Genomic DNA, 26308 nt, shown 5'->3' on the forward strand with positions numbered 1-26308 from the left:
AAGGAAAAAAAAGTTCTGTGTCCTGAGCTTGCAGTTTTTCTGTTAATTTGAGATTGTTTCAAAATAAAAAGATTCACAAAGAGAAAAACGCTAATATAAATTTTGGCATATACATACAATAAAATAATTCTTATGATGAGGCTTTACAATGACGACAAGAAATGACATTTGAGTGCTTATTATGTTCAGACAGTGTTTAAAGCACTTTATAAGCATATCTCATGTGGTGCTACATAGAATGATGGTGAAAAGCAATGAGGGCACAAAATAGACCCTTGTTATATTAAGCAAAAAATGCAAATACAAAACAGTATGGATAATAATGAGTTCATTTTTGTAAATCAACTATACACACATTTTATATGTATACAGACCATTTATATGTATACAAATATTGACTGAATTATAAATTATCAATTATAAATGATATAAATTTTCTTATTTTTTATATGTGTACTTTCTAAGTTTTAAAAATAATTTAAAAAGTTAAAAAATAATAATAAAAATAATGACCAGGGGTGCCTGGCTGGCTCAGCCAGAGGAGCACGTGACTCTTGATCTCGGGGTTGTGAGTTTGAGCCCCATGTTGGGAGTACAGATTACTTAAAAACAGAATCTTTAAAAAATAAAAAATAAAAAAATAAAAATAATGGCCATATTAATTTTGCAATACAATGTATTTTAAAATTTACCACTGTAAACAATACATAATAAAAACATGGGGGAAATATTAATATTATATTACTATTAAAGAAAAGCATGACACAGAGGTACACATAAGATAGGAGTCTAGGGGCACCTGGGTGGCTTAGTCAGTTAAGCATCTGTCTTTAGCTCAGGTCATGATCCCAGGGTTCTGGGATGGAGCCCCACATTGGGCTCCTGGCTCAGTGGGAAACCTGCTTCTTCCTCTCCCTCTGCCCTTCCTTGTGCTGTCAAATAAATAAATACTTTTTTAAAAAAAGATAGGAGCCTAAATGTTACCTTATTTTTAAAAACAGGAAGGAAGGGAGATCCCTGGGTGGCTCGGCGGTTTAGCGCCTGCCTTTGGCCTAGGGTGCGATCCTGGAGTCTCGGGATCAAGTCCCACGTCAGGCTCCCGACATGGAGCCCGCTTCTCCCTCCTCCTGTGTCTCTGCCCCCCCCCTCTAGGTCTATCATAAATAAATAAATCTTTAAAAAAAAAGGAAGGAAAAAAATGACTATGAAATATATGTAAATGTTGAACAGTTAAATTTGAATAATGGGGTTGGAAATTATTTCTTATTTATACTTTCCTACATTTTCTAAGTTTTCAACTAGGAATTTAGACTAACACTATAAGAAAAAAGTTATTTTTTTCATGAGGTGGTTAAGAAGACTGTTAACAATATGTTAAGTGTTCATGGTATCCCATGTGTAAGAAAAACAAATCTGGAGCACCTGGCTGGCTCAGTCAGTGGAGCATGCAACTCTTGATCTCAGGGTTGTGAGTTCCAGCCCTACAATGGGCATAGAGCTTACTTAAAAAATAAAAGACAAATTGTACATAATCACGATAACTACATAAAATATATGCATGGAAAAACAGTTGAAAGGAAGTATACCAACCAACACAATAACTGGTTTATATTAGATATGGTGGAATAATGTGTGATTTATTTTTTCTGCATTTTCCAAAACTTGTATAATTTCATGTATCATCTTTAATAGGTGGAAATTCTCTTAATAAGTGAAGGGACTAATTCTCTTAATAAGTACATGGGGCTAAAAAAAATTAAAAATAAAAAAAATAAGTACATGGAGCTATTGGGATAAGCATTTATGATGAGTGTTTTAAAAAAATATTTACCCTTGAAAAGGGGCCATTATCTTAATATCCTCATAAGAAAAAGACACAGCATGGAATAGCTGACATGGATATTGGATGTGATAGGCAAAATAATGTCCCTCTCCCAAAGGTATCTACCTCTTAATCCCTGGGACCTGTGAATACGTTACCTCAAAAGGTAAAAGAAATCTTGCAGCTGTAATTAAGTTTTATGAGATGGAGATATTACCCTAGATTATCCAGTTGGGCTAAATACAATCAAAGAGGTCCTTAAAACTAGAAGAAGGAAGCAGAAGAGGTCTAAGGGATGAGATGTGAGAAGAACTCAACCTACAGTTGCTGGCTTTGAAGGCAGAGGAAGGAGACTCCAGCAAAGAAACACAGGTGGCTTCTGGAAGCTGGGAAAGGCAAGGAAATGGATTCGCCCCTAGCGCCTCCAGAAAGGAAGGCTTGGTGTTAGCCCAATAACCCCCAGAACAGTCAAATAATAAATCTGTGTTGTTTTAAATCCTGAGTTTGTAGTTATTTGTTACAGTACCAAGAGGAAACTAATACGTGTGGTTATTGATGGCTAGAAAAAATCTGATTTTAGCAATTTGATTTAGGGAAAACAAAATGACTGAGGCAGGAGAGTGAGTTGGAACTGAATTAACAATGTTGTTAACAGGAAGAGGTGCAGCTGGATGTAAATGTGTCATTATGTATATGTTTTAGGTCAAATAATACACTCATAGGAAAGGGTAGGACAGGGATCCCTGGGTGGAGCAGCGGTTTGGTGCCTGCCTTTGGCCCAGGGTGCGATCCTGGAGACCCGGGATCGAGTCCCACGTCGGGCTCCCGGTGCATGGAGCCTGCTTCTCCCTCTGCCTGTGTCTCTGCCTCTCTCTCTCTCTCTCTGTGTGTGTGACTATCATAAATAAATAAATAAAAATTAAAGGGAAAGGGTAGGACAGTCTGAGTTGCTGAATTTCCTTTCTATTTTGATCCATGTCCCTGATCCCTACTGATGATTAGATTAAAACTTATTCCCTATCCAACCCACAGAAAAGAAACTACTTGAACTACATAGCCAAGAGAAAAAGTATTTTACACATAAAGCTAATGATAAAGGCTATAACAATTTAACTATAAATAGTAAACCTATCACATGCACAGTGCAATACTCAAAATCTGACAAAAATAGATTCTATTATGGGGGCACCTGGGTGGCTCAGTGGTTGAGCATCTGTCTTTGGCTCAGGGCATGATCCCGGGGTCCTGGGATCGAATCCTGCATCGGGCTCCCTATGGGGAGCCTGCTTCTCCCTCTGCCTATGTCTCTGCCTCTTTTTCTGTGTCTCTCATGCATAAATAAATAAAATCTTTAAAAAAAAACATTTTATTAAGGAAGCTTGTTTTTTACTTTAAATAGGTGAAATCCAAGTTTCTGATGTAAAAGTCATATTTAATGTATATCAGAGAACCTGGATACTCACTCCTTGGCTCTTTCCCTTGCTTTGTGAACTTCCAGAAGCTCTCTCACCTTTGCATATCAAATTCCCTGTCTTTTTACATTTAAGATGGATGAACACTATCTCTACAATCTTCTTCTATCTCTCAAGAAATGTAGGCTGTTATTTGGGGAGCCAAAAGTATAATTAGCAAAACAAATAACCGTAACTGTGTTTTCAACTCCTTTCAAAAATCAAGTTGAATTGATCTGAGGGTCTATCTTCCGGGGAGAACAAAGTAATCCAAGCATAGCACCTCATTAATTTTCTGAGGAAAGGAGAAATTATTTCTGTTCAGAAAAAAAAGAGAAGGAAACTGGCAGTAGATGAAATAAATTGCCACTGATACGGTGGCAGGGCCAGGGCCAAAAAACAGGGTTTCTCAAACTCTTAACTCGGTATCACACTCCGCGTTTTTCATAGAAGGGTCAGTCAGGTAAATGAACTACCTTTAATAGGAATGGGTAGGAATACAGGAGCAAAAGCTACTATTTACATAATTTCCCTTCATATGACATGGTCAAATGATAAAGGTAAATAACGTGGAGGTGCAGACTGCAGGGTCTGCAGATCAAGTAGCTATTGTGTCCCTAGAGGCTTTATCCAATTTAGCACTGCCTCAGGGAACCCAGAGAGAAAAGAGTGGTCTAGGGACGCCTCGGTGGCTCAGCAGTTGAGCATCTGCCTTTGGCTCAGGGTATGATTCCAGGGTCCCAGGATTGAGGCCCACATCAGGCTCCCTATGAGGAGCCTTCTTCTCCCTCTGCCTATGTCTCGGCCTCTTTCTCTCTGTGTCTCTCATGAATAATAAATAAAATCTTTAAAAAACATATTTTAAAAAAGTGTGGTCTAGGTGGCCTCCCACTGACAAGAACAGCCATCGAAGCTTGAGAAGGCAAAAACTAAGCTTAGCTAAGCCTGACAGACCTATCAACTCTGGACAATGGCTGATCTCAGACAAGTTCAAAGTTACATAAGAGTATTATCAATACTGTGCCAAGGGAAAATGACACTGTATATCCAGGCACAGCTCCTGTCAGAAACAACATCAACTTTAATTTGAATTCACTCTGCTATCTCTGTTGTTTTGTTTCCCAGAAAACAGATTGCTAATATTACCAGATGATTTCTTTTTTTTTTTACCAGAGGATTTCTTTCCAGCTATCTATAGCCTGTATCTATGTCAGCTCTGCCATGCTGTACTAATACAGGAAAGTCTACACCTCTAGGAGAATGTGTTTCATAACATTCCGTGAATAAGGAGATCCTTAGGAAGGGAGGAGGGCACATTTCTTTTCCTTCAATGCCAGGTTAGGCTTTGGGCTCTCAGAAAAGACCTATAGTAGGGCTATTTAAGGGAAACAAAGCTTTTAATTGCCATAGCTCAACCCCAAAGGCAAGTACAGAAACTCTAATCCAGTCAAAGAGGAGAGCTTCCAAGAAAAAGTAAAGGTATTAGGGATGGGCAAGATGGCAGAAGAGTAGGGTCCCCAAGTCACCTGTCCCCAACAAATTACCTAGATAACCTTCAAATCCTCCTGAAAATCTACCAATTCGGCCTGAGATTTAAAGAGAGAACAGCTGGAACGCTACAGTGAGAAGAGTTCACGCTTCTATCAAGGTAGGAAGACGGGGGAGAGGAGAAAGGGGGAGAGAATTAAAGAAACAAAAGGCATCCAAGGGGGGGGGCGCGGGGAGCCTGGCTAAGGCCAGGGCAAGTGCCCCCAGGACAGGAGAGCCACATCCCAAAGAAGCAGGAGCTGCACCAATCTTCCCGGGCCAAAAGGCGCCCGCAGGGAGTTAGAGCAGGACCCCAGGAGGGCAGGGATGCCCTCAGGCTCCCTGGGACACTAACAGACACCTGCTCACCCAGGAGAGTGCACCAAACTCCCTAAGGGATGCAGCGCGCACGCCTTGACCTGGGAGCACCTCGGAGGGGCTCGGGCAGAGGAAGAGGCTCCGTGCGGAGGGGGCTGCTAGGCCGGGAGCGCGAATCCAACAGCACAGGCCCGGGAGCACTGGGCGCTGGGGACACAGCCCAGGATCCGACCTACCCCCGGGATAGGCAGAGGCCAGGAGGGCCCAGGACAGCAAGGACGCTCCTGCCGGAGCTGAGCAGATCAGCGGCCCGCCCCCGGAACCTCCAGGCCCTGCAGGCTGAGAACTCTGTAGTTACTGTGGGAGCTGAATCCAGGGCTCCAGAGCTGGCCCCGCCACTGTGGTTGTTCCTCCTGGGGCCTCACGGGGTAAACAACCCCCACTGAGCCCTGCACCAGGCAGGGGGCAAAGCAGCTCCCCCAAGTGCTAACACCTGAAAATCAGCACAACAGGCCCCTCCCCCAGAAGACCAGCTGGACGGACCAGTTCCAGGGGAAGTCAAGGGACTTAAAGTCTACAGAAACAGAAGATACTCCCCCATGTTTTGTTTTGTTTTGTTTTGTTTTTTGCTTTTTGATTTCTGTTTGCTTCCTCCACCATTTTTTCCCTCTCTTTTTCTTTCTCTTTTTCTTCTCTTTTTTCTTTTTTCTTCCTTTTTTCTTTTTCTCTTTTCTTTCCTTCTTTCTCTCCTCTCTTTTTCTCCTTTTCCCAATACAACTTGTTTTTGGCCACTCTCCACTGAGCAAAATGACTAGAAGGAAAACCTCACCTCAAAAGAAAGAATCAGAAACAGTCCTCTCTCCCACAGAGTTACAAAATCTGGATTAAAATTCAGTGTCAGAAAGCCAATTCAGAAGCACTATTATACAGCTACTGGTGGCTCTAGAAAAAAGTATAAAGGACTCAAGAGACTTCATGACTGCAGAATTTAGATCCAATCAGGCAGAAATTAAAAACCAATTGAATGAGATGCAATCCAAACTAGAAGTCCTAACGACGAGGGTTAACGAGGTGGAAGAATGAGTGAGTGACAGAGAAGACAAGTTGATGGCAAAGAGGGAAACTGAGGGGAAAAAAGACAGACAATTAAAAGACCATGAAGACAGATTAAGGGAAATAAACGACAGCCTGAGGAAGAAAAACCTACGTTTAATTGGGGTTCCCGAGGGCGCCGAAAGGGACAGAGGGCCAGAATATGTACTTGAACAAATCATAGCTGAAAACTTTCCTAATCTGGGAAGGGAAACAGGCATTCAGATCCAGGAAATCGAGAGATCCCCCCCTAAAATCAATAAAAACCGTTCAACACCTCAACATTTAATAGTGAAGCTTGCAAATTCCAAAGATAAAGAGAAGATCCTTAAAGCAGCAAGAGACAAGAAATCCCTGACTGTTATGGGGAGGAGTATTAGGGTAATAGCAGACCTCTCCACAGAGACCTGGCAGGCCAGAAAGGGCTGGCAGGATATATTCACGGTCCTAAATGAGAAGAACATGCAACCAAGAATACTTTATCCAGCAAAGCTCTCATTCAAACTGGAAGGAGAGATAAAGAGCTTCCAAGACAGGCAGGAACTGAAAGAATATGTGACCTCCAAACCAGCTCTGCAAGAAATTTTAAGGGGGACTCTTAAAATTCCCCTTTAAGAAGAAGTTCAGTGGAACAATCCACAAAAACAAGGACTGAATAGATATCATGATGACACTAAACTCATATCTGTCAATAGTAACTCTGAACGTGAACGGGCTTAATGACCCCATCAAAAGGCACAGGGTTTCAGACTGGATAAAAAAGCAGGACCCATCTATTTGCTGTCTACAAGAGACTCATTTTAGACAGAAGGACACCTACAACCTGAAAATAAAAGGTTGGAGAACGATTTACCATTCAAATGGTTCTCAAAAGAAAGCAGGGGTAGCCATCCTTATATCAGATAAACTAAAATTTACCCCGAAGACTACAGTGAGAGATGAAGAGGGACACTATCTCATACTTAAAGAATCTATCCAACAAGAGGACTTAACAATCCTCAATATATATGCCCCGAACATGGGAGCTGCCAAATATTTAAATCAATTAATAACCAAAGTGAAGAAATACTTAGATAATAATACACTTATACTTGGTGACTTCAATCTAGCTCTTTCTACCCTCGATAGGTCTTCTAAGCACAACATCTCCAAAGAAACGAGAGCTTTAAATGATACAATGGACCAGATGGATTTCACAGATATCTACAGAACTTTACATCCAAACTCAACTGAATACACATTCTTCTCAAGTGCACATGGAACTTTCTCCAGAATAGACCACATACTGGGTCACAAATCGGGTCTGAACCGATACCAAAAGATTGGGATCGTCCCCTGCATATTCTCAGACCATAATGCCTTGAAATTCGAACTAAATCACAACAAGAAGTTTGGAAGGACCTCAAACACGTGGAGGTTAAGGACCATCCTGCTAAAAGATGAAAGGGTCAACCAGGAAATTAAGGAAGAATTAAAAAGATTCATGGAAACTAATGAGAATGAAGATACAACCATTCAAAATCTTTGGGATGCAGCAAAAGCAGTCCTGAGGGGGAAATACATCACAATACAAGCATCCATCCAAAAACTGGAAAGAACTCAAATACAAAAGCTAACCTTACACATAAAGGAGCTAGAGAAAAAACAGCAAATAGATCCTACACCCAGGAGAAGAAGAGAGTTAATAAAGATTCGAGCAGAACTCAACAAAATCAAGACCAGAAGAACTGTGGAACAGATCAACAGAACCAGGAGTTGGTTCCTTGAAAGAATTAATAAGATAGATAAACCATTAGCCAGCCTTATTAAAAAGAAGAGAGAGAAGACTCAAATTAATAAAATCATGAATGAGAAAGGAGAGATCACTACCAACACCAAGGAAATACAAACGATTTTAAAAACATATTATGAACAGCTCTACGCCAATAAATTAGGCAATCTAGAAGAAATGGACGCATTCCTGGAAAGCCACAAACTACCAAAACTGGAACAGGAAGAAATAGAAACCATGAACAGGCCAATAACCAGGGAGGAAATTGAAGCAGTCATCAAAAACCTCCCAAGACACAAGAGTCCAGGGCCAGATGGCTTCCCAGGGGAATTCTATCAAACGTTTAAAGAAGAAACCATACCGATTCTACTAAAGCTGTTTGGAAAGATAGAAAGAGATGGAGTACTTCCAAATTCATTCAATGAGGCCAGTATCACCTTAATTCCAAAACCAGACAAAGACCCCACCAAAAAGGAGAATTACAGACCAATATCCCTGATGAACATGGATGCAAAAATTCTCAACAAGATACTAGCCAATAGATCCAACAGTACATTAAGAAAATTATTCACCATGACCAAGTAGGATTTATCCCCGGGACACAAGGCTGGTTCAACACTCGTAAAACAATCCAAGTGATTCATCATATCAGCAAGAGAAAAACCAAGAACCATATGATCCTCTCAATAGATGCAGAGAAAGCATTTGACAAAATACAGCATCCATTCCTGATCAAAACTCTTCAGAGTGTAGTGATAGAGGGAACATTCCTCAACATCTTAAAAGCCATATATGAAAAGCCCACAGCAAATATCATTCTCAGTGGGGAAGCACTGGGAGCCTTTCCCCTAAGATCAGGAACAAGACAGGGATGTCCACTCTCACCACTGCTATTCAACATAGTACTGGAAGTCCTAGCCTCAGCAATCAGACAACAAAAAGACATTAAAGGCATTCAAATTGGCAAAGAAGAAGTCAAACTCTCCCTCTTCGCCGATGACATGATACTCTACATAGAAAACCCCAAAAAGCCTCCACCCCAAGATTGCTAGAACTCATACAGCAATTTGGTAGCATGGCAGGATACAAAATCAATGCCCAGAAATCAATGGCATTTCTATACACTAACAATGAGACTGAAGAGAAATTAAGGAGTCAATCCCATTGACAATTGCACCCAAAAGCATAAGATACCTAGGAATAAACCTAACCAAAGAGGTAAAGGATCTATACCCTAAAAGCTATAGAACACTTCTGAAAGAAATTGAGGAAGACACAAAGAGATGGAAAAATATTCCATGCTCATGGATTGGCAGAATTAATATTGTGAAAATGTCAATGTTACCCAGGGAAATTTACATGTTTAATGCAATCCCTATCAAAATACCATGGACTTTCTTCAGAGAGTTAGAACAAATTATTTTAAGATTTGTGTGGAATCAGAAAAGACCCCGAATAGCCAGGGGAATTTTAAAAAAGGAAACCATATCTGGGGGCATCACAATGACAGATTTCAGGTTGTACTACAAAGCGGTGGTCATCAAGACAGTGTGGTACTGGCACAAAAACAGACACATAGATCAATGGAACAGAATAGAGAACCCAGAAGTGGACCCTCAATTTTATGGTCAACTAATATTCGATAAAGGAGGAAAGATGATCCACTGGAAGAAAGACAGCCTCTTCAATAAATGGTGCTGGGAAAATTGGACATCCACATGCAGAAGAATGAAACTAGACCACTCTCTTGCACCATACACAAAGATAAACTCAAAATGGATGTAAGATCTAAATGTGAGACAAGATTCCATCAAAATCCTAGAGGAGAACACAGGCAACACCATTTTTGAACTTGGCCACAGTAACTTCTTGCAAGATACACCCACGAAGGCAAAAGAAACAAAAGCAAAAATGAACTATTGGGACTTCATCAAGATAAGAAGTTTTTGCACAGCAAAGGATACAGTCCACAAAACTAAAAGACAACCTACAGAATGGGAGAAGATATTTGCAAATGACCTATCAGATAAAGGGCTAGTTTCCAAGATCTATAAAGAACTTATTAAACTCAACACCAAAGAAACAAACAATCCAATCATGAAATGGGCAAAAGACATGAAGAGAAATCTCACAGAGGCAGACATAGATATGGCCAACATGCACATGAGAAAATGCTCTGCATCACTTGCCATCAGGGAAATACAAATCAAAACCACAATGAGATACCACCTCACACCAGTGAGAATGGGGAAAATTAACAAGGCAGGAAACCAGAAATGTTGGAGAGGATGCGGAGAAAAGGGAACACTTTTACACTGTTGGTGGGAATGTGAACTGGTGCAGCCACTCTGGAAAACTGTGTGGAGGTTCCTCAAAGAGTTAAAAATGTACGTGCCCTACGACCCAGCAATTGCACTGCTGGGGATTTACCCCAAAGATTCAGATGCAATGAAACACCGGGACACCTGCGCCCCGAAGTTTCTAGCAGCAATGTCCACAATAGCCAAACTGTGGAAGGAGCCTCGGTGTCCACCGAAAGATGAATGGATAAAGAAGATGTGGTTTATTAAAAAAAAAGATGTGGTTTATGTATACAATGGAATATTACTCAGCCATTAGAAAAGACAAATACCCACCATTTGCGTCAACATGGATGGAACTGGAGGGTATTATGCTGAGTGAAGTAAGTCAATCGGAGAAGGACAAACAGTGTATGTTCTCATTCATTTGAGGAATATAAGTAATAGTGAAAGGGAATATAAGGGAAGGGAGAAGAAATGTGTGGGAAATATCAGAAAGGGAGACAGAACATAAAGACTCCTAACTCTGAGAAACGAACTAGGGGTGGTGGAAGGGGAGGAGGGCAGGGGGGTGGGGGTGAATGGGTGACAGGCACTGAGGGGGGCACTTGACAGGATGAGCACTGGGTGTTATTCTATATGTTGGTAAATTGAACACCAATAAAAAATAAATTTATTAAAAAAATTAAAGGTATTATTCTTTTTCTATTCGTTTCAACCTGAAATGAAGCAATGCTCAAAATAAAAAGCTGACTCAGTGGGTAAGGCACATGACTCTTGATCTTGGGGTTGCAGGTTCGAGCCCCATGTTGGGTGTAGAGATTACCAAAAAATAAAATCTTTAAAAAAACCAGGTGTTGGGGGATTGGGAGTCGAAATATCACACAACACTGATAACTAGCAAGACAAAGGAAACCTTTGTTTTCTGGCTATTTTTTTAAAGCATCCACATTCATTAAGGTTCTGAATTATTTCATGGGTCCATATTCCCTGTCACCCAAAATAGAACTGAAAGTAACTTAAAATAGAATATGACCCAGCTGTGGTTCAGGAACCTTTGGAAATCTGACATCGCCTTTTAACACTCTCCATGCAACTGCATTTTCTGAGAAGATGAAAAGGGAGGGAAATGAAAGATAAGAAAAAGAGAGAAGTGAAAAGATTTTAGAGAAAAACTTACTTTTATCCCTTTTCAAGCTCCCAATTCATTTATAGCACTGAACCTATCAGTCAGAATGTATGCATACAGCCGAAGTCAGCAGAATTGGCCTGGCCTTAGGGTCAACGCCATGGGTAGCAGATAAGAAGCCCTGCACAAAACTTCGAGCCATTTCTTTTTATTCACTTGCTGCCCTCTCTAAAAGATCATCATGGAATTGGTTAACCATTACCTACCTACCCTGTATTCATTTGTCAGAGACTAGTGAACCAGTTAATGGAATGCATTTAGGGAAGGGAACATAGGAGAAGGTGACACAAGACAGTCAGAACCTCCATCCCTGGGAAGTGCACAACCCAAGGCAGGAGACAGAGAGGCAGAAGATTAAATGCACAAGACTCAGGAGCTGAACTTCCTGGATTTGAACTCTGCATCCATGTGTATTAGTCTATGACTTGGATAACTTACTTAAACTCCCTCTGCCTCAATTTCTTGTCTGTAGGATGAGAATAATGATAGTAGCTACTTCATGGGATTACTATGAAAACAAGATCAGTTAATATGCAGGATCTGAACCTGGAACAAAGTAAATGGCTATTTAAGTGTTAGCTATTGTAATGACTATTGTCAATGGAACTATTAATACTATTTATTGGAATGTTCATCACCACTACCACCACCTTAGAAATGAGAGCTGATGCTAAGGAAGCCATAAGATAGGACACTAAATTCTTCTTGGAAGAGGTAGGCGGTACACAAGTTTCACACATGAGTTAATACTTGTGCTGAGTCTTGAAGGATAAACAGGAATTGGTTGGGCCAAGAATAGAGATAAGGCATACTAGAAAAAGGGATGGAAATATGAGGGAATGTGTCACCTTCCAATGTTAGGGGAGGTTGCAACACATGCTCTAGGCAGAAGATGAGGCTGGTGAGGTGGAAGGAGCCACACAAAAGGCCTTGCCACACTAGCAGTGGTTGAAGAAATCTAAACAAGGAAATGATACAAATACATTTAAATTTCAGAAAGATCATCATGGCTACAATGGGAGGGACGGACCAGAGAGGGGAAGTTGGGGAGGAGTAGACTGGAGAAACAATTAGGAAGGAGAAACAGGACCTGGTGACTGGCTAAACATGGGGAGAAAGAAGAAAGAAAGAAAAGAAAGAAAAGAAAAGAAAAGAAAAGAAAAGAAAAGAAAAGAAAAGAAAAGAAAAGAAAAGAAAAGAAAAGAAAAGAAAAGAAAAGAAAAAAGAGAAGAGAAGAGAAAAGAAAAAAGAAGAGAAAAGAAAAAAGAAAAGAAAAGAAATTCTAGAATGATGCCTAAATTTCTGACTCAAGCAACTGATGAGTAGTTAAACAAAGCCAAAACTAAAGAGCAGGAGGCAGGTGCTGGGAACTGAGATGATACGGGTTTGGATCCACGGTGCAAACAATACTTACAATACTGGGGCATCTTCACACTGAATAAACATTTATTAGTTTAAATATTTTTTAAAGATTTGGTTTATTTATTTGAGAGAGAGAGAGAGATGCAGAGCTTGATCTCAGGACCCCAAGATCACACACAACCTGGGCTGAAGGCACTTAACCGACTGAGCCCCCCAGGAGCCCCATGAGGTTCACAATATTAACAGTGCTTCAGAAAAGTGGGAAAATACTTTTCCAAATACCTCACAGTGAACATAAATTATACAATGGGGTGAGGAAAACTTTAAGACAGATACATGAATGGGCTGCCTCCTCTAACTTCCCACTAAATACTATACAGGTAAGGGAGTGAGGAAAACCAGCACTCATAGGGAAACAGACCAGGCAAGATGCTGTTCCTTTCTACTGTAGGCCCCTTCTGAACACCATGGCCCTAGTACCTCTTCGAAGTTCATACCAAGTCACAAATAACAACAAGTGGAATTTATTAGGAGCCTATGTGCCACACTCGGCAAACATGGAGTATTCAGCTCTTATTACTGCCTGTGACAAATTCCTACAAACTCAGTGGCTTTAAATAACACAAACTGACAGTCTTAGAGTTCTAGTGGTCAGATGTCTAAAATCAGGGTGTTGGCAGGGCTTCAGGGGAAAATTTGTTTCCTTGCCTTTTCCAGATTCTAGAAGCCAACTGCACTTTGTTGCTTGTGGAACGTTCTTGCATCTTCAAAGAGTATACCTCAACTTCTATTTCCAACCTCATATCACCTTCTTCTGACTCTGATTCCTCTTGCATCCGTCTTAGAAAATCCCTTGTGATTACAAGGGTCCCTTCAAGATAATCCAGGATAATCTTCCCATCTCAACTTGACTGTGGCTGCAAAGTTCTTTCTGCCATGTAGAGAATCAGTCACAGGTTCTGGCAATTAGAATGTAGGCATCAATGAGCCATTATTCTGACTACTACAGGTAGTATTTGCCATATTTCTTCGCCCTAAAGGTACTATTTTTTTCTTTTCCACACTTATTTTTGGAAGTAAAGCAGGAAGTCCAAACTCAAGGGAGGAGAGAGATAAAGTTCTACTTCAGAGATGGGGAAAATGTATACCTATAAACACACACACACATATAAAATTTGGTATTCTTCTGTAAGGAAGATTTGTGTCTTCCCCCTCATTTACTTTTTCTTTTTTTTAAGAGATTTTATTTATTTATTTATTTATTTGTTTGTTTATTTATCTATTTATGAGTGAAGGAGTATGTGTAAGTGGAGGGAGGGGCAGAGCAGGAGAGAGAGAGAGAAGCAGTCTCTGGAATGAGTGCAGACTCCAACACAGGGCTCAATTTCAGGACCTTGAGATCAAGACCTGAGCTGAAAACCAAAAATAGCATGCTCAACTGGCTGAGCCACCCAGGTTTGTTTTTCAATCATTTATTTCTATCAGTATTGACTGGTAGGTAAAAGTCTGAGAAAGGGCTTGGATCAGTACCCAAGAGCAAAGAGAGAGGGACAACAGTTAATTAAGTCACTCAGGAAATTATTTTTTGAGCAATATGTACTAGACATATTGGTGGTTCTGAGTACTCACATTAAAGCAATCAAAAAGACAGACAAAATCACTATCCTAGAGTTTCTATTTTAGTGAAAGGTGGTAAATAATAAAGAAGGAAGATGCAGAGATTTAAACTGAGGTGATATGACACTAAACAGGCAGCCACTTCAGATTGGGCAGTCAAAGAAAACCTCTCAAAGGAGAGGACATTTAAGTGGGGATCTGAAAAGAAGAGCCAGCAACACAAAGACAGCAGGGAAGGATGTTTCAGACAAAGGGAACAGCTGGTACAAAAGCCATTCTGGGAATCCTTCTTCCTTTGAGAATAAACAGAAAAATAGCTAGTATGGGGCCAATGAAGATATATTGAAAAACAAGGAAAAGATTTGTCATCATAGACATTCAGGGAAAGAGAAGAACTCTTCAAAGCTTTTATATAGTAGCCAGAAAACAATGTTGAAAGCCTCTAGTACATTCAAGAGAATAAGAAAACATGGCCTCAATAAAGCAGGAAAAGGAAGTCAAATATAATAACAAGATCAGATGAAGAAAGTATAAATTATATTGGTCAAGTGCAAGGAAATTGAATCAGAGTCACAACCAAAATGTGCACCGGAGAGAATAAACAGAAGATTTGACACAGTAAAAAACAAATTCATGAAATAGGAGAAAAAAAGATAAATATTAAAATGACGATAGGGGCACCTACGTGGCTCAGTCAGTTAAGCATCTGCCTTTGGCTTGGGTCATGATCCCAAGGTCCTGGGATTGAGCCCCACCTTGGGCTCCCTGGTCAGCAGAGAGCCTGCTTCTCCTTCTCCTTCTTCCTGCCACTCCCCTTACTTGTGCACGCTCCCTCTCTCTCTGTCAAATAAATAAATAAATAAAATCTTTCAAAAAATGAAGTGAGGAGAGAAAAGATGATATATATGGAAGACACTATACTATAGTATGATGCCTATAATACCCCAAAAGTGGATTCAACCTAAACATTTCATATTAAGAAGTAATTTGTCCCATGGAAGTGTTTATACTTTGTAGCTATTACATCTCTAATGATACAACTAAGAAAACTAGCAGGATATAGACATGATATACAGTATATAAAAGTGAATATTTCCATTTATTGAGCATTTACCATATGCCAAGAACTTGACTATCTTAAAAACATTTTATCCTCAGAGCAATCCCATAGAGTGACACCATTTTATTTTATAGATGAGGAAGAAGATTGAGAGAGGTTAAGAAACTTTCCAAAGTTCACACAGCTACTAAAAGTAGTGGGTTTTGATTTGAACCTATATTTGGCACACTTCAAAGCCTCTGCTCTTAACCACAACACTGAAACCAGATCATGTTCAAAATCATAAACTCAGTTACGTTTTAAAAAGCACTAAAAGACTAGAGCAGAAAGGCACCAAGAGGTTAATATAAATTACCTTAGGTGATTATTTCCACTGTGTATATATAATTTTCTATTTTTCAGTGTTCTATAATAAATACATATTACTTGTATAGTCAAAACAAAATGCTGGAGAAGAGGAATAAAGAACTTTTTAGTCTGGGACTCATGAAAAAATTTGGACTTGAGATAGAAATGTTAAGATCTTCAGCCAGTAGTTTGAGATTGAGGTAATGGCTGTGGATGAGCTTGCCCAGAAAGATCTGTGTAGAATATGTACAGAATTATGAACTGCAACATTCAAGATACAGGTAGAGGAAGAAGAATAAGGTTAGTAATTCCTCTCCCCAGGAACAGAATATTGTCTATGGCCTGGAAAATTCCTCTAGATAGATCAAACATGCAACATTACTAATAAGTCCATGTCCTTGTATAAAGGCACACAACTCTTCAGTGAGAGGAACAAGTATGCTGACAAACTACACAAGCACCTATGGCAATATGCTATGACAATGATAATGCATAACCCAAATCTACAAAATATCTGGGCCAAAAGAAAAAGTCCATTCTATAAAATGTAACTGGTCTCAGAAATTCATCCATTACCCTCTTATATTATAATCATTAGAGATATCTCCTAGCCTAAGATTTGAGTTTATTATCATCCTTGCCTCACTTACTTTAACAAAGGAAAAACTAGATCCTTGTAAGTTTTCGATCCTTAAAAAGCACAAAAAAAACATATCTTTACGGCACTTTATAAAACCAAATTATGAAAACAGTAATAAAAAGGCTTATCTTCAATGACTGATCATCCTGGAACTTAATCAAAGATGTGTTATTTATCACCTACTATGTGCTTAGGCTTAATGATATAATTCCGGACTTTTAAAACTAAACTAAAAGGAAGGGTGGGATTATTTATTTATTTATTTATTTATTTATTTATTTATTTTTAGGGTGGGATCTTCTAATTCTTAAATTTTACAAATATGGACTGTGCTTGAGAAAGAATAAAGGCTCGATATTTTGAAATATCTAATGAACTAAATCAAAGCCCTGTGTTCCCTTTTGACATCATACACTATTAAGAAGTAATTATTGATTACATCAGTAAACAATAACAAAAAAAAGCCTGAGCTTTTTCCTAGAATACGTACTGAATTTCATTAGCCTATTTTACAATTTTAATGATTATCATTTAATATTCAATTACTTAACTATAAGTAAAACTTGACTGTGGGAAATAAAACTACCCAAACAATTTAACCAAATAAAACTATCAGCAACAAATAATTATTGATTAATGTTGTACATTCTCAAATATTTAAGGAATGCCTATTATCCTGCATTATACATAACATAAATGCACATTACATAGTTACTCTCTCAAAGAACATCCCTAATGGTGGTATTAGCAAAGACATGCTGAAATTACGTTAGTGCAGAACCACATGTGATAAAATTCATTGCAGGGGTAAAACAGTTCAGAGGCAAAAGAGACCCTACTGATCATCTGCTTGGATCAATCAAGGAAGACTTTAGGTAGGGCATGGAATGTGATTTGGGTCCTGAAGAACAGGAGGGAATTCAATAGAGACAGGAAAAGGCAATCTGGGTGACATTATCAAATTAGCAATTTTTAAAAATCACTTTGACTAGAGTGTGAAGAATCTACTTGAACATCATATATTGTCAAATTTACCCCTAAATATTTCACAACTCCATCCCCACCCCCCTTCTTCTCTACTGACCTCGCCTTTGTTCAGAAGCTCCTCATTTCTTATTCTGACTACTACAATAGCCACCTAGCTGGCAGAGAACCATGTATTATCATTCATTGCTATATCCCTAACACCTTGCACAGTAAGTAGTACATGATATTTGTTAAAGGCATGGAAACCTTATTATGCAGTGGTCAGCACTCTTTTTGCTGTATGGCAAGTACCAGACGATATTTTATACTGTGTTTTATTTATCATAGTACCTTTAGAAAACTGGATCACTGTCAGAATTTTATACATCACTGCAGAAATCCTTATTAGAGTTAGGAACCTCATCAAAACTCACCATCAACACAATACCAAATGGATGACTCTTAACACCATGTGCCCTCCCAGACATTACTGTAATGTGTGAGTGAGGATGGTGTTCAGATAGAGATGCTAATTCGCAGCAAAGTAAGGCACCTATGGCTGACCTTTCTCAGAATTTCATGAATCACTGGAATAAAACTTTAGATAGAGTAAAATGTATAATAAATGGTAGATGGCAGGACTAAAAACATTTAAGACTAATAGAAGGTTAATGCTCCTTTGCACAGCGGCCTAAAATCTTAATTCAACCCTTAATTCTTTACCTTTCTACATGCTTTATTAATTTTTCATAGCAATTTTCTCTAATATATATTTTTTATCTGACCCTACCCCTACACATCCATCAAAATATAAGCTCAATGAGAACAAAGATTCATCACTTTCATCATATTTTAGCACATGAAAGTGTTCAGCACTTAGCAATTACAGAGTAAATGTTTGTTGAATTACACATAGAAGAGTTTGTTAAATCTTTTTTTGATTAGCAATTACTACATGCCAGACATTTTGTTAAGTAATGGGGATACTGTTCTTCACAATACACTCATTATCTTATTTGAATAATCACTTTAAATTCATGTTAGATCTATATAATAATTTCGGAAGAGTTAGTTTTTTTAATCCAGGACCATGGTATATCTGCTCTCTTGAATTTTTAAATTTTCTTCATGTAGGTCTAAGACATTTTTTTCTAAGACATTTTTAATTGGGTTATTACTGAAATTTGTTTCATGGTTTTTGTAAATGGATTTTTATATTATATCTTTTAAATGGGTCCTTCCAGTATAAATAAAAGGTACTGGTTAATTCTTACCTTATATCCCACTACTTTTTAGCACTCATTAGAATTCTATCAACTAAGAAGTGTTTTTTAAGTCTTGGCTTTTGTAGGTACATAAGCCTATCTTCTAAAACTGGATCATTTTTTTGTCTTCTCCTCCCCATTAGTTGTGCTACTTTATTGATACCGGCCAGAATTTGCAAATATAAATTAAATAATGATGACTATAGGCATCTTTGTTTTGTTGCTCCTTATGGAACTACTCCTACATTTAACATTAAGTATGATGCTGGAGGGCAGCCCGGGTGGCTCAGCAGCTTAGCGCTGCCTTCAGCCCAGGGCGTGATCCTGGAGACCCGGGATGGAGTCCCACATCAGGCTCCCTGCACAGAGCCTGCTTCTCCTTCTGCCTGTGTCTCTGCACCCCCCCCCCCTCTGTGTGTCTCTCATGAATAAAATAAATAAAATCTTTTTTAAAAAAGCATGATGCTGGATTATTGGTTTTAGAGAAATGATTATTTTTCTTAAGAGAACAAGTTTCTATGACATCTTTTTAAATTTATTTTTTTAAGATTTTATTTATTTATTTGAGAAAGAAAGCACAAGCAGGGGAAGGGACAAAGGGAGAGGGAGAAGCAGACTCCCCACTGAGCACACAGCCCAACACAGGGTTTGATCCCAGGATACTGGGATCATGACCTGAGCCAAAGGCAGATGCTTAACCGAGACACCTGGGCACCCCTAAATTTATCTTTTTAAAGTAATCTCTACACCCAACATGGGGTTTGAACTCACAAACCTGGATCAAGAGTCACACGCTCTATCATAAGCCAGCCAGGCACCCCTCACATTTTTATTCTTAAAATGGGCACGGAGTTTTTTAAAACACTTTCAGCATTTATTTCTTTTAAGATTTTTAAGTAATCTCTTTGTCCAATGTAGGGCTCAAAATCAAGATCCTGAGATCAAGACTCAAATGCTCTACTGACTGAGCCCTTCAGCATTTGTTTTATTTGTCTTTATTTTTTAATTTTATTTATTTATTCATGAGACAGAGAAAGAGAGAGACAGATACACAGGCAGAGGGAGAAGCAGGCTCCATGCAGGGAGCCCAACACGGGAATCGATCCTGGGTCTCCAGGATCACGCCCCTGGCGGAAGGTGGCACTAAACCGCTGAGCCACTGGGGCTGCCCTGTTTTATTTTTTTTAATGAGATCTATTGACAGGCTGCATCATATAACTTTCATAGTATTAAACAATTAACACTATGGGATAAAATATTCTTAGTCATAAAGGGTCAATTCTTGGCATATATTCCTAAATGTGTTTGGTTTACATTTTATTTAGAATCCAAAAATTGATCTATAATTTGTATACACAAACAAGGAACATTTTTTTCAGATTTTGATACCTGAATTATATAGCATCATAAAATGAATGGGGCAGCTTTCCATCATTTTATATGCTCTCAATTTATTTAGTATCAGAATTCTCTGTTTCTTTCAAAGGAGTCTTATTTATAATAAAAATTTTTAACATTAGGGAATCACAAGTCCCTGAGTTAGAAACTAAGGGTCATACAACTAGTTCCTTATGCCTTGTCAGGTATGGCTCAGGTTATAATTCAGTTACCTCATCATGTACAAAGGTATTAATTTAAAATTAAAATTATAAAGAGACTTCTTTTTTATAAAGTATTCATATTAGTTATTATGATTCTATGGGAAATCTAGGACATAAGTTCTTTAGTTTCTGGTCTAGAATGCACTTATATATAATGTGAGGGCTAAAATCATAAAACTTCAGGAAGAAAGCCTAAAATTTGGGAAAGCAAAGACTTCTTGGGTAGGATGCAAAAAAGCATGAGTATAAAAGAAAAAAAAAGATAAATTGAACTTCATCAAAATTTAAAACATTCTTTTCATCAAAAGACAAATAAGAAAAAATGAGATGGCAAGGCACAGACTGAAACAAAGTATTTATAATGCAATATAAGAATAAGCTTATAAACTCCTCAAACGCAAAAAGAAAACAACAAATTTTTTAAATGGGCAAAGGCCCTGAACAGATACTTCTAAAAGACAGACAAGTAGCTAATAAACATATGAAAATACACTCACAATCATTACACATGAGGAAAATGCAAAGTGAAATCCATTATGAGAAACCACTACACATTTCATTTTAGAATGGCTAAAATTAAAAAGGCAAACAAGGGGGGGCCTGGCTAGCTCAGTCAGTAGAGCATGTGACCCTTGATCTCAGGGTTGTGAGTTCAAACCCCTTGGGCGTGGAGCCTACCAAAAATAATTAAATAAAAATAAAATAAAAATGCTAACAATCCCAAGAATTAGTGAGGATTCTCATTTGTCACTGGTCAGAGGAGAAAATGATACAACCACTTTCGAAAAGTCTTTGGCAGGGGTGCCTGGGTGGCTCAATTGGTTAAGTATCTGACTCTTGATTTTGGCTCAGGTCATGGTCTCATGGTCCTGGATGGAGCCCTACATCAGGCTTTGCCCTCACCACAGAGTCTGTTTGCCCCTCTCCCTCTGTTCCTCCTCTGGCTCTCTCAAATAAACAAAATCTTTTTTTAAAAAAAAGTATTTGGCAGTCTATTAATGCTAAATAAATAATATATTTAATATATGTTACATATAATAAATTTAATAAAATAAAATAAATTTTATAAATAATTTATATATGTTCATATTTTAGGTACATATCCAAAGGAAATGAGTATATATAGCCACAAAAAGATTTATACAAAAATGTCAAGAACATTATTCATAATAGCCAAATAATGGATGTAACTTAAATAACTATGAACAAGAAAATGGATAAACAAATTGTGGCATAGTTTTTTTTTAAAAGGAATACTGCATAGCAATAAAATAGAACTACTGATACTGGCAGGTTGACAGATTTCAAAAACATTATTTTGAACTACAGAAACCATACACAGTGTCTGACTCCATTTACGTGAAGTTCAAGAACAAGCAACACTAATATGCTAGTCAGCATACTCATTCTCTTCAGTAGAAGTAGAGGGGATATGGACTGGAAAGAGGAACGAGGTAATTCTCTGGAAGGATGGAAATATTTTATATCTTGATCTGAGTTATGGCTACCTGGATGTGTGCATGTGTAAAAAAACTATCACAATATATAATTTAGTGCTTGTGTATTTTACTGCACTTAATTTTGTCTCTATAAAAATAACAGAAACAAATTCAAGCATGCTATGACTACCTCAGTTGTGGACTTGACCTTTGGAAATCCTGCCCTCCTACCATTTCCTCTTCCAAATTTGTGATATAGACCCTCCTACACAGCAGCGCCTGGACTTTGCAGACTCAACTCACCATTAGAAACTAACCACTCTCCCATATTATTCTTTTCTTCTCTCTTTTCACTCAATATGACCACACATTATTCCTGCTATGATTTCCTTGCTTTCTGTGTCTCTGAACAAGTTTACCTTACAGCCCCTTGCCCACATGATAGTACACATTCCAACAAACAGGCATCCATCATATAATATTTCCTAATAGGATTATTATGTAAAATCCCTAGTATCTGTCAAATAACAATGACTTTATGTCTATCCCCTTCCTACTTCAAATTCTCCCCTCTTTTTATATTCTTTTAAGACACACCTATTTAAAGCATTATCAGGCTTCAGAAACACAATACTGTATTTCAAAATAGTTAAAATCTCAAATTTATGTTTCAGTAATAACATCAATATACCATGCATTATTTGCCAAGCTCTTTTTCTCTCCATACCCTATAGACACTTACTTAATCCTCATAACACCCCTGAGATGTAGGTAATATTATCCCCAATTCATAGATGAGGAAGTTAGGGCACTGAGCAATTAAGAAATTTGCCCAAGACTAAACAACTAGTAACTGTCAGAGCCATGATAGAGACAACTTCAGCATATTACTTCAAATGATTCACCTAAACCATACAATTCAACTATTGGTAATAAGAGATATTCTTTTGTATCTACGAAGCAAAGGCTATGTTTGTTTAAACCATGAATTTAAAATCATAAGTTGTCAGAGAAAGTTCTGAATTTCTCATAACACTCTGCAGAAGTTTTACCTGAGTTCGTTAATGACAGAAATGTACAATCACAGGGCAATACTATTTTTAAAATACGTGGTTGAGACATCTATTCTTAAGCAATGGATGCCTGTATTTATTCATTGATAAGCTTTAAAACTAAAAATTCAAGTCAACACCTCCATTCACTGAATGTCAGGTGGTCACAATTTACACCAATTATGATTTCTAATTATATTCTCTATTTTTTCATTAGCTCCGAACACATGGTCACTAACAGGCTCTTCCTTCCATCTCTCCATCATCCAGTCATTCTTTTATTTCACTCATAGAACAAATATATTATTCTAGTCATTCAACAAATATTCATTAAGTACCAACTATGTTAGGTATATAAATAGGCAGGAGAGACATTATATAACTTATAAGGTAAATTGCTTCCATAAATATACCGGTTACGGAGTATTGCAGCAACTGATTCCCCTCTATGAAGATGATCCATCACCTCTAACACTTGGATAATGACCTGTTCAGGAGGAAAAGAAGTCAATATTTACTATGAAAATCAAAGCTAGAATTTTTAAATTATGCTATCTATGTAATACTTTATATATTTTATGACAAAAAGACAAAAATGTGTGCCCATGTTCCTGATGTCCATATTCTAGTTTATGAAAATTAAGAAAATTAAGAACACTGAAGGAACTGAATCAGCAAGTCAAATTATCTACAAAATTCCATAGTGGCTCATTAAATACCACTGACTACATTTCTGAAATCATTAGAATAACAACCAAGTATATATGGGAAGTTAGATTAACCCTGAGGAGACCTGAGGAATCTGGGTGAAGTTGGAAGACACAAGAGAAGTTAGAGATGAAGAATGGAGGCAAACAGTGGCCAAATAGAGACACAGATAGCACTATATCCTGAGTTACCAGGAGCACATGAGGCCTCAAAAGCCCATAAGCAGGACCCACAGTTTTAGAATTGGTTGGTCAAAATTAAGGCTAGAAAGGTATAATATTTTGAAATTTTAAAGACATAAAATAGGTAGTGGGGGTTGTTTTCTTGATCTGGACTAAAATTTTTTTTGTTGATGGTTATTTTACGGAAAAAGAGCCGATCAGGTTGTAGCACACTAAATCTAATATATTGTTTCTAGCATTCACTTTGCATTGGAAATGTGTATTTCAAAGGCTCTATTAATTTCAAATATATTGGGAAGCAGAAATATAGATTTTACTTAAATGTTTCTTGTTAGGGATGCCTGGGTGGCTCAGTGGTTGAGCATCTGCCTTTGGCTCAGGGCATGACCCCGGGATCCTGGGATCCAGTCCCAAATCGGGCTCCCCACAGGGAGCCTGCTTCTCCCTCTGCCTATGCCTCTGCCTCTTTCTCTGTATCTCTCACGAATAAATAAATAAAATGTTTTAAATAAAATAGTTTATTGTTAATAAAATCAATTTATTGCACTGCAGAGATAAAAATATGGGGTATGTAATTTAGTTTGTTCATATAATTATGTTTTAAAAAAATATGTCCTTTTTTAAAGATTTCATTTATTTATTTGAGGAGAGTGAGAAAGAAAGCATGAACAGAGGGAGAAGCAGACTCTGCTGAGCATGGAGCCCGACTCAGGGCTAAAATCCACTACCCCATGTTCATGACCTGTGCCAAAGGCAGACATTTAACTGAGCCACCCAGGTACCCCCATATAATTATGATTGTTACAAAGCTAGGTGAAGACCTAAAATAATCAAGCCAGAGAAAAAGGTTCTCTTCATTGTTCCCTGCTTTCTTCCTCTCCCTTAATTTAGGGTCAGAGCAAAAGATGTAGAAGGAGAAAAAATATTTCTTGGGTCTTCATAATTCTTAAAAAAAAAAAACAAATCAAATGACAATATAGCATTTTATTTATTTGCACAATCATATTTTCTGTTATTACAAGAAACTGAGTAGCCCACATAAAACAATTTTAAGCATTTCAAAATCAACTGACCTTTGGGCTTATCTTTTCTAAAAATGGTGAAGTGGTGAGAAAATTTTAAGATGTTGAGAAATTTTAATTATTTTTAGGCTACACAATTTTTAGAAGATGTGTTAAGAGAAAAACAACCAAATAGATTATTATTAGATTATTAGGAATCTAGGAATTAGCAAATAAATAATTCATGCCCCTTTTCACCAACTCTAGAGTAGAACATATAAATCTCTAAATTAGATATTCAAACTCTCACTCAATCCTATGGTTTCAACCAATCTACTTGCTGTATCTGCGTCTGGGCTCTCCCACTCAAATTCTACAGATAATAAGCCTCTGGTCTCCTGAGGAGCAGGGAGTGGATGACAGGACACAGGACTCCAGCCACTTATTATAAAGACTCCAAGAACAGCCCACATTTTCAATCTCAAGACTTATTTCTGACTTCCACAAACCGGATGCCCCCAAGTCTTGAAATATTAGGAGTTGTATGGGAAGAATTAGTTGGTTTCTCTCAAAAGTAGGGGGGAAATTCTTAAGTTTTAACTTACTTTGAACAAGTAAAAAATTAGTTTAAATCTTAGCAATTGTCAATGCTGCACCTCCTGGTCCTTTTGTCTTTTTGAATTTTTCAATTTCTTTAGTCTAATTTTAAGGAAGCTAGGAAGGGAGAGGAAGTAAACAATGGTCAATTTACACAAGATTCAACTAAAACCAGAAGTTTTCAATCAGGGAATCTGTATGATCAAATCTATGTATTAGAAAATTAAGGGTGTTTGCAATGTGGGGGTAGATCAGAGAGAAAAAGAGAGAGAGAAACTGGAAGTATGGAGACCAGTTAAGAAACTACTTCCATAGTCAAGGCAAGGTATGAAATAAAAGGACAGATCAGGGACATGGGGATAGCCAGGGAAAACTAGGACTTATGCCTGCAGATCACTAACAGATATTAATAGGATAATGTGACATCAAAGACAAAATCTATTTAAGTAACTGGGGGAAATGGTAATAATAACAGGTGAGGCAGGGTAGAGCAAAGAAGGAAAAATACTGGAAGGAAAGAGAACAATGGTTTGGTGCAGACATACTGAAGCCCTCTAGGGCACACCATCACACCATATAGCATCTAACAGAAAACTGGATATATACAGCAGATTTCAATTGGAACTAGAAATGAAAATATAAGGGTATTTAGCCAGTTAAGTAAGAGTTAAAGTATTGAGACTGAGAAATATTCCTCAGAAGTGTATTTGCCATGAGAAGGTGGAATCCCAAAAACACTGTTGTGCAAGAAACCGAGGAAGATGAGCTAGCAAAGAGAGAGCCAATAGATAGGAGGGAAACTAAGAAAAATGTGAGATCAAAGCTAAGGAAAGAGGTGGGTTCATAAGAGTGGTTGGAGGGTATTCAATTGTTTCAAGTTCTGCCCAGACCAAGTAAGAGATCAGCTTACTGATGTGATAGCTCTATAAAGTCAGTGATTACCTTTTCTAAAGAGTATTATGAACACAGATGAGGAGAACCACACTCCAGTGGTTTGAAA

General features: G+C 38.0%; 1 protein-coding gene across 5 annotated transcripts in view; it reads right to left on the minus strand.

The window, feature by feature from the left end:
- The window catches only part of KLHL13 (kelch like family member 13), a 207388-nt gene that overhangs the window by 103557 nt on the left and 77523 nt on the right, over positions 1-26308 (minus strand). For 4 of the 5 annotated variants that reach the window (XM_055337360.1, XM_055337363.1, XM_055337359.1 and 1 more), the window contains one exon: positions 23234-23307. The exons of the other annotated variant lie outside the window; for it this stretch is intronic. In XM_055337360.1, the coding sequence (XP_055193335.1) occupies positions 23234-23283 (50 nt within the window). In that variant the 5' untranslated portion in view covers positions 23284-23307. The remainder of the gene's footprint in view (positions 1-23233; positions 23308-26308) is intronic. 5 annotated transcript variants of the gene reach the window in all.

This window comes from Nyctereutes procyonoides, unplaced genomic scaffold (genome assembly GCF_905146905.1).
Source record: "Nyctereutes procyonoides isolate TBG_1078 unplaced genomic scaffold, NYPRO_anot_genome, whole genome shotgun sequence".
Taxonomy (NCBI): domain Eukaryota; kingdom Metazoa; phylum Chordata; class Mammalia; order Carnivora; family Canidae; genus Nyctereutes; species Nyctereutes procyonoides.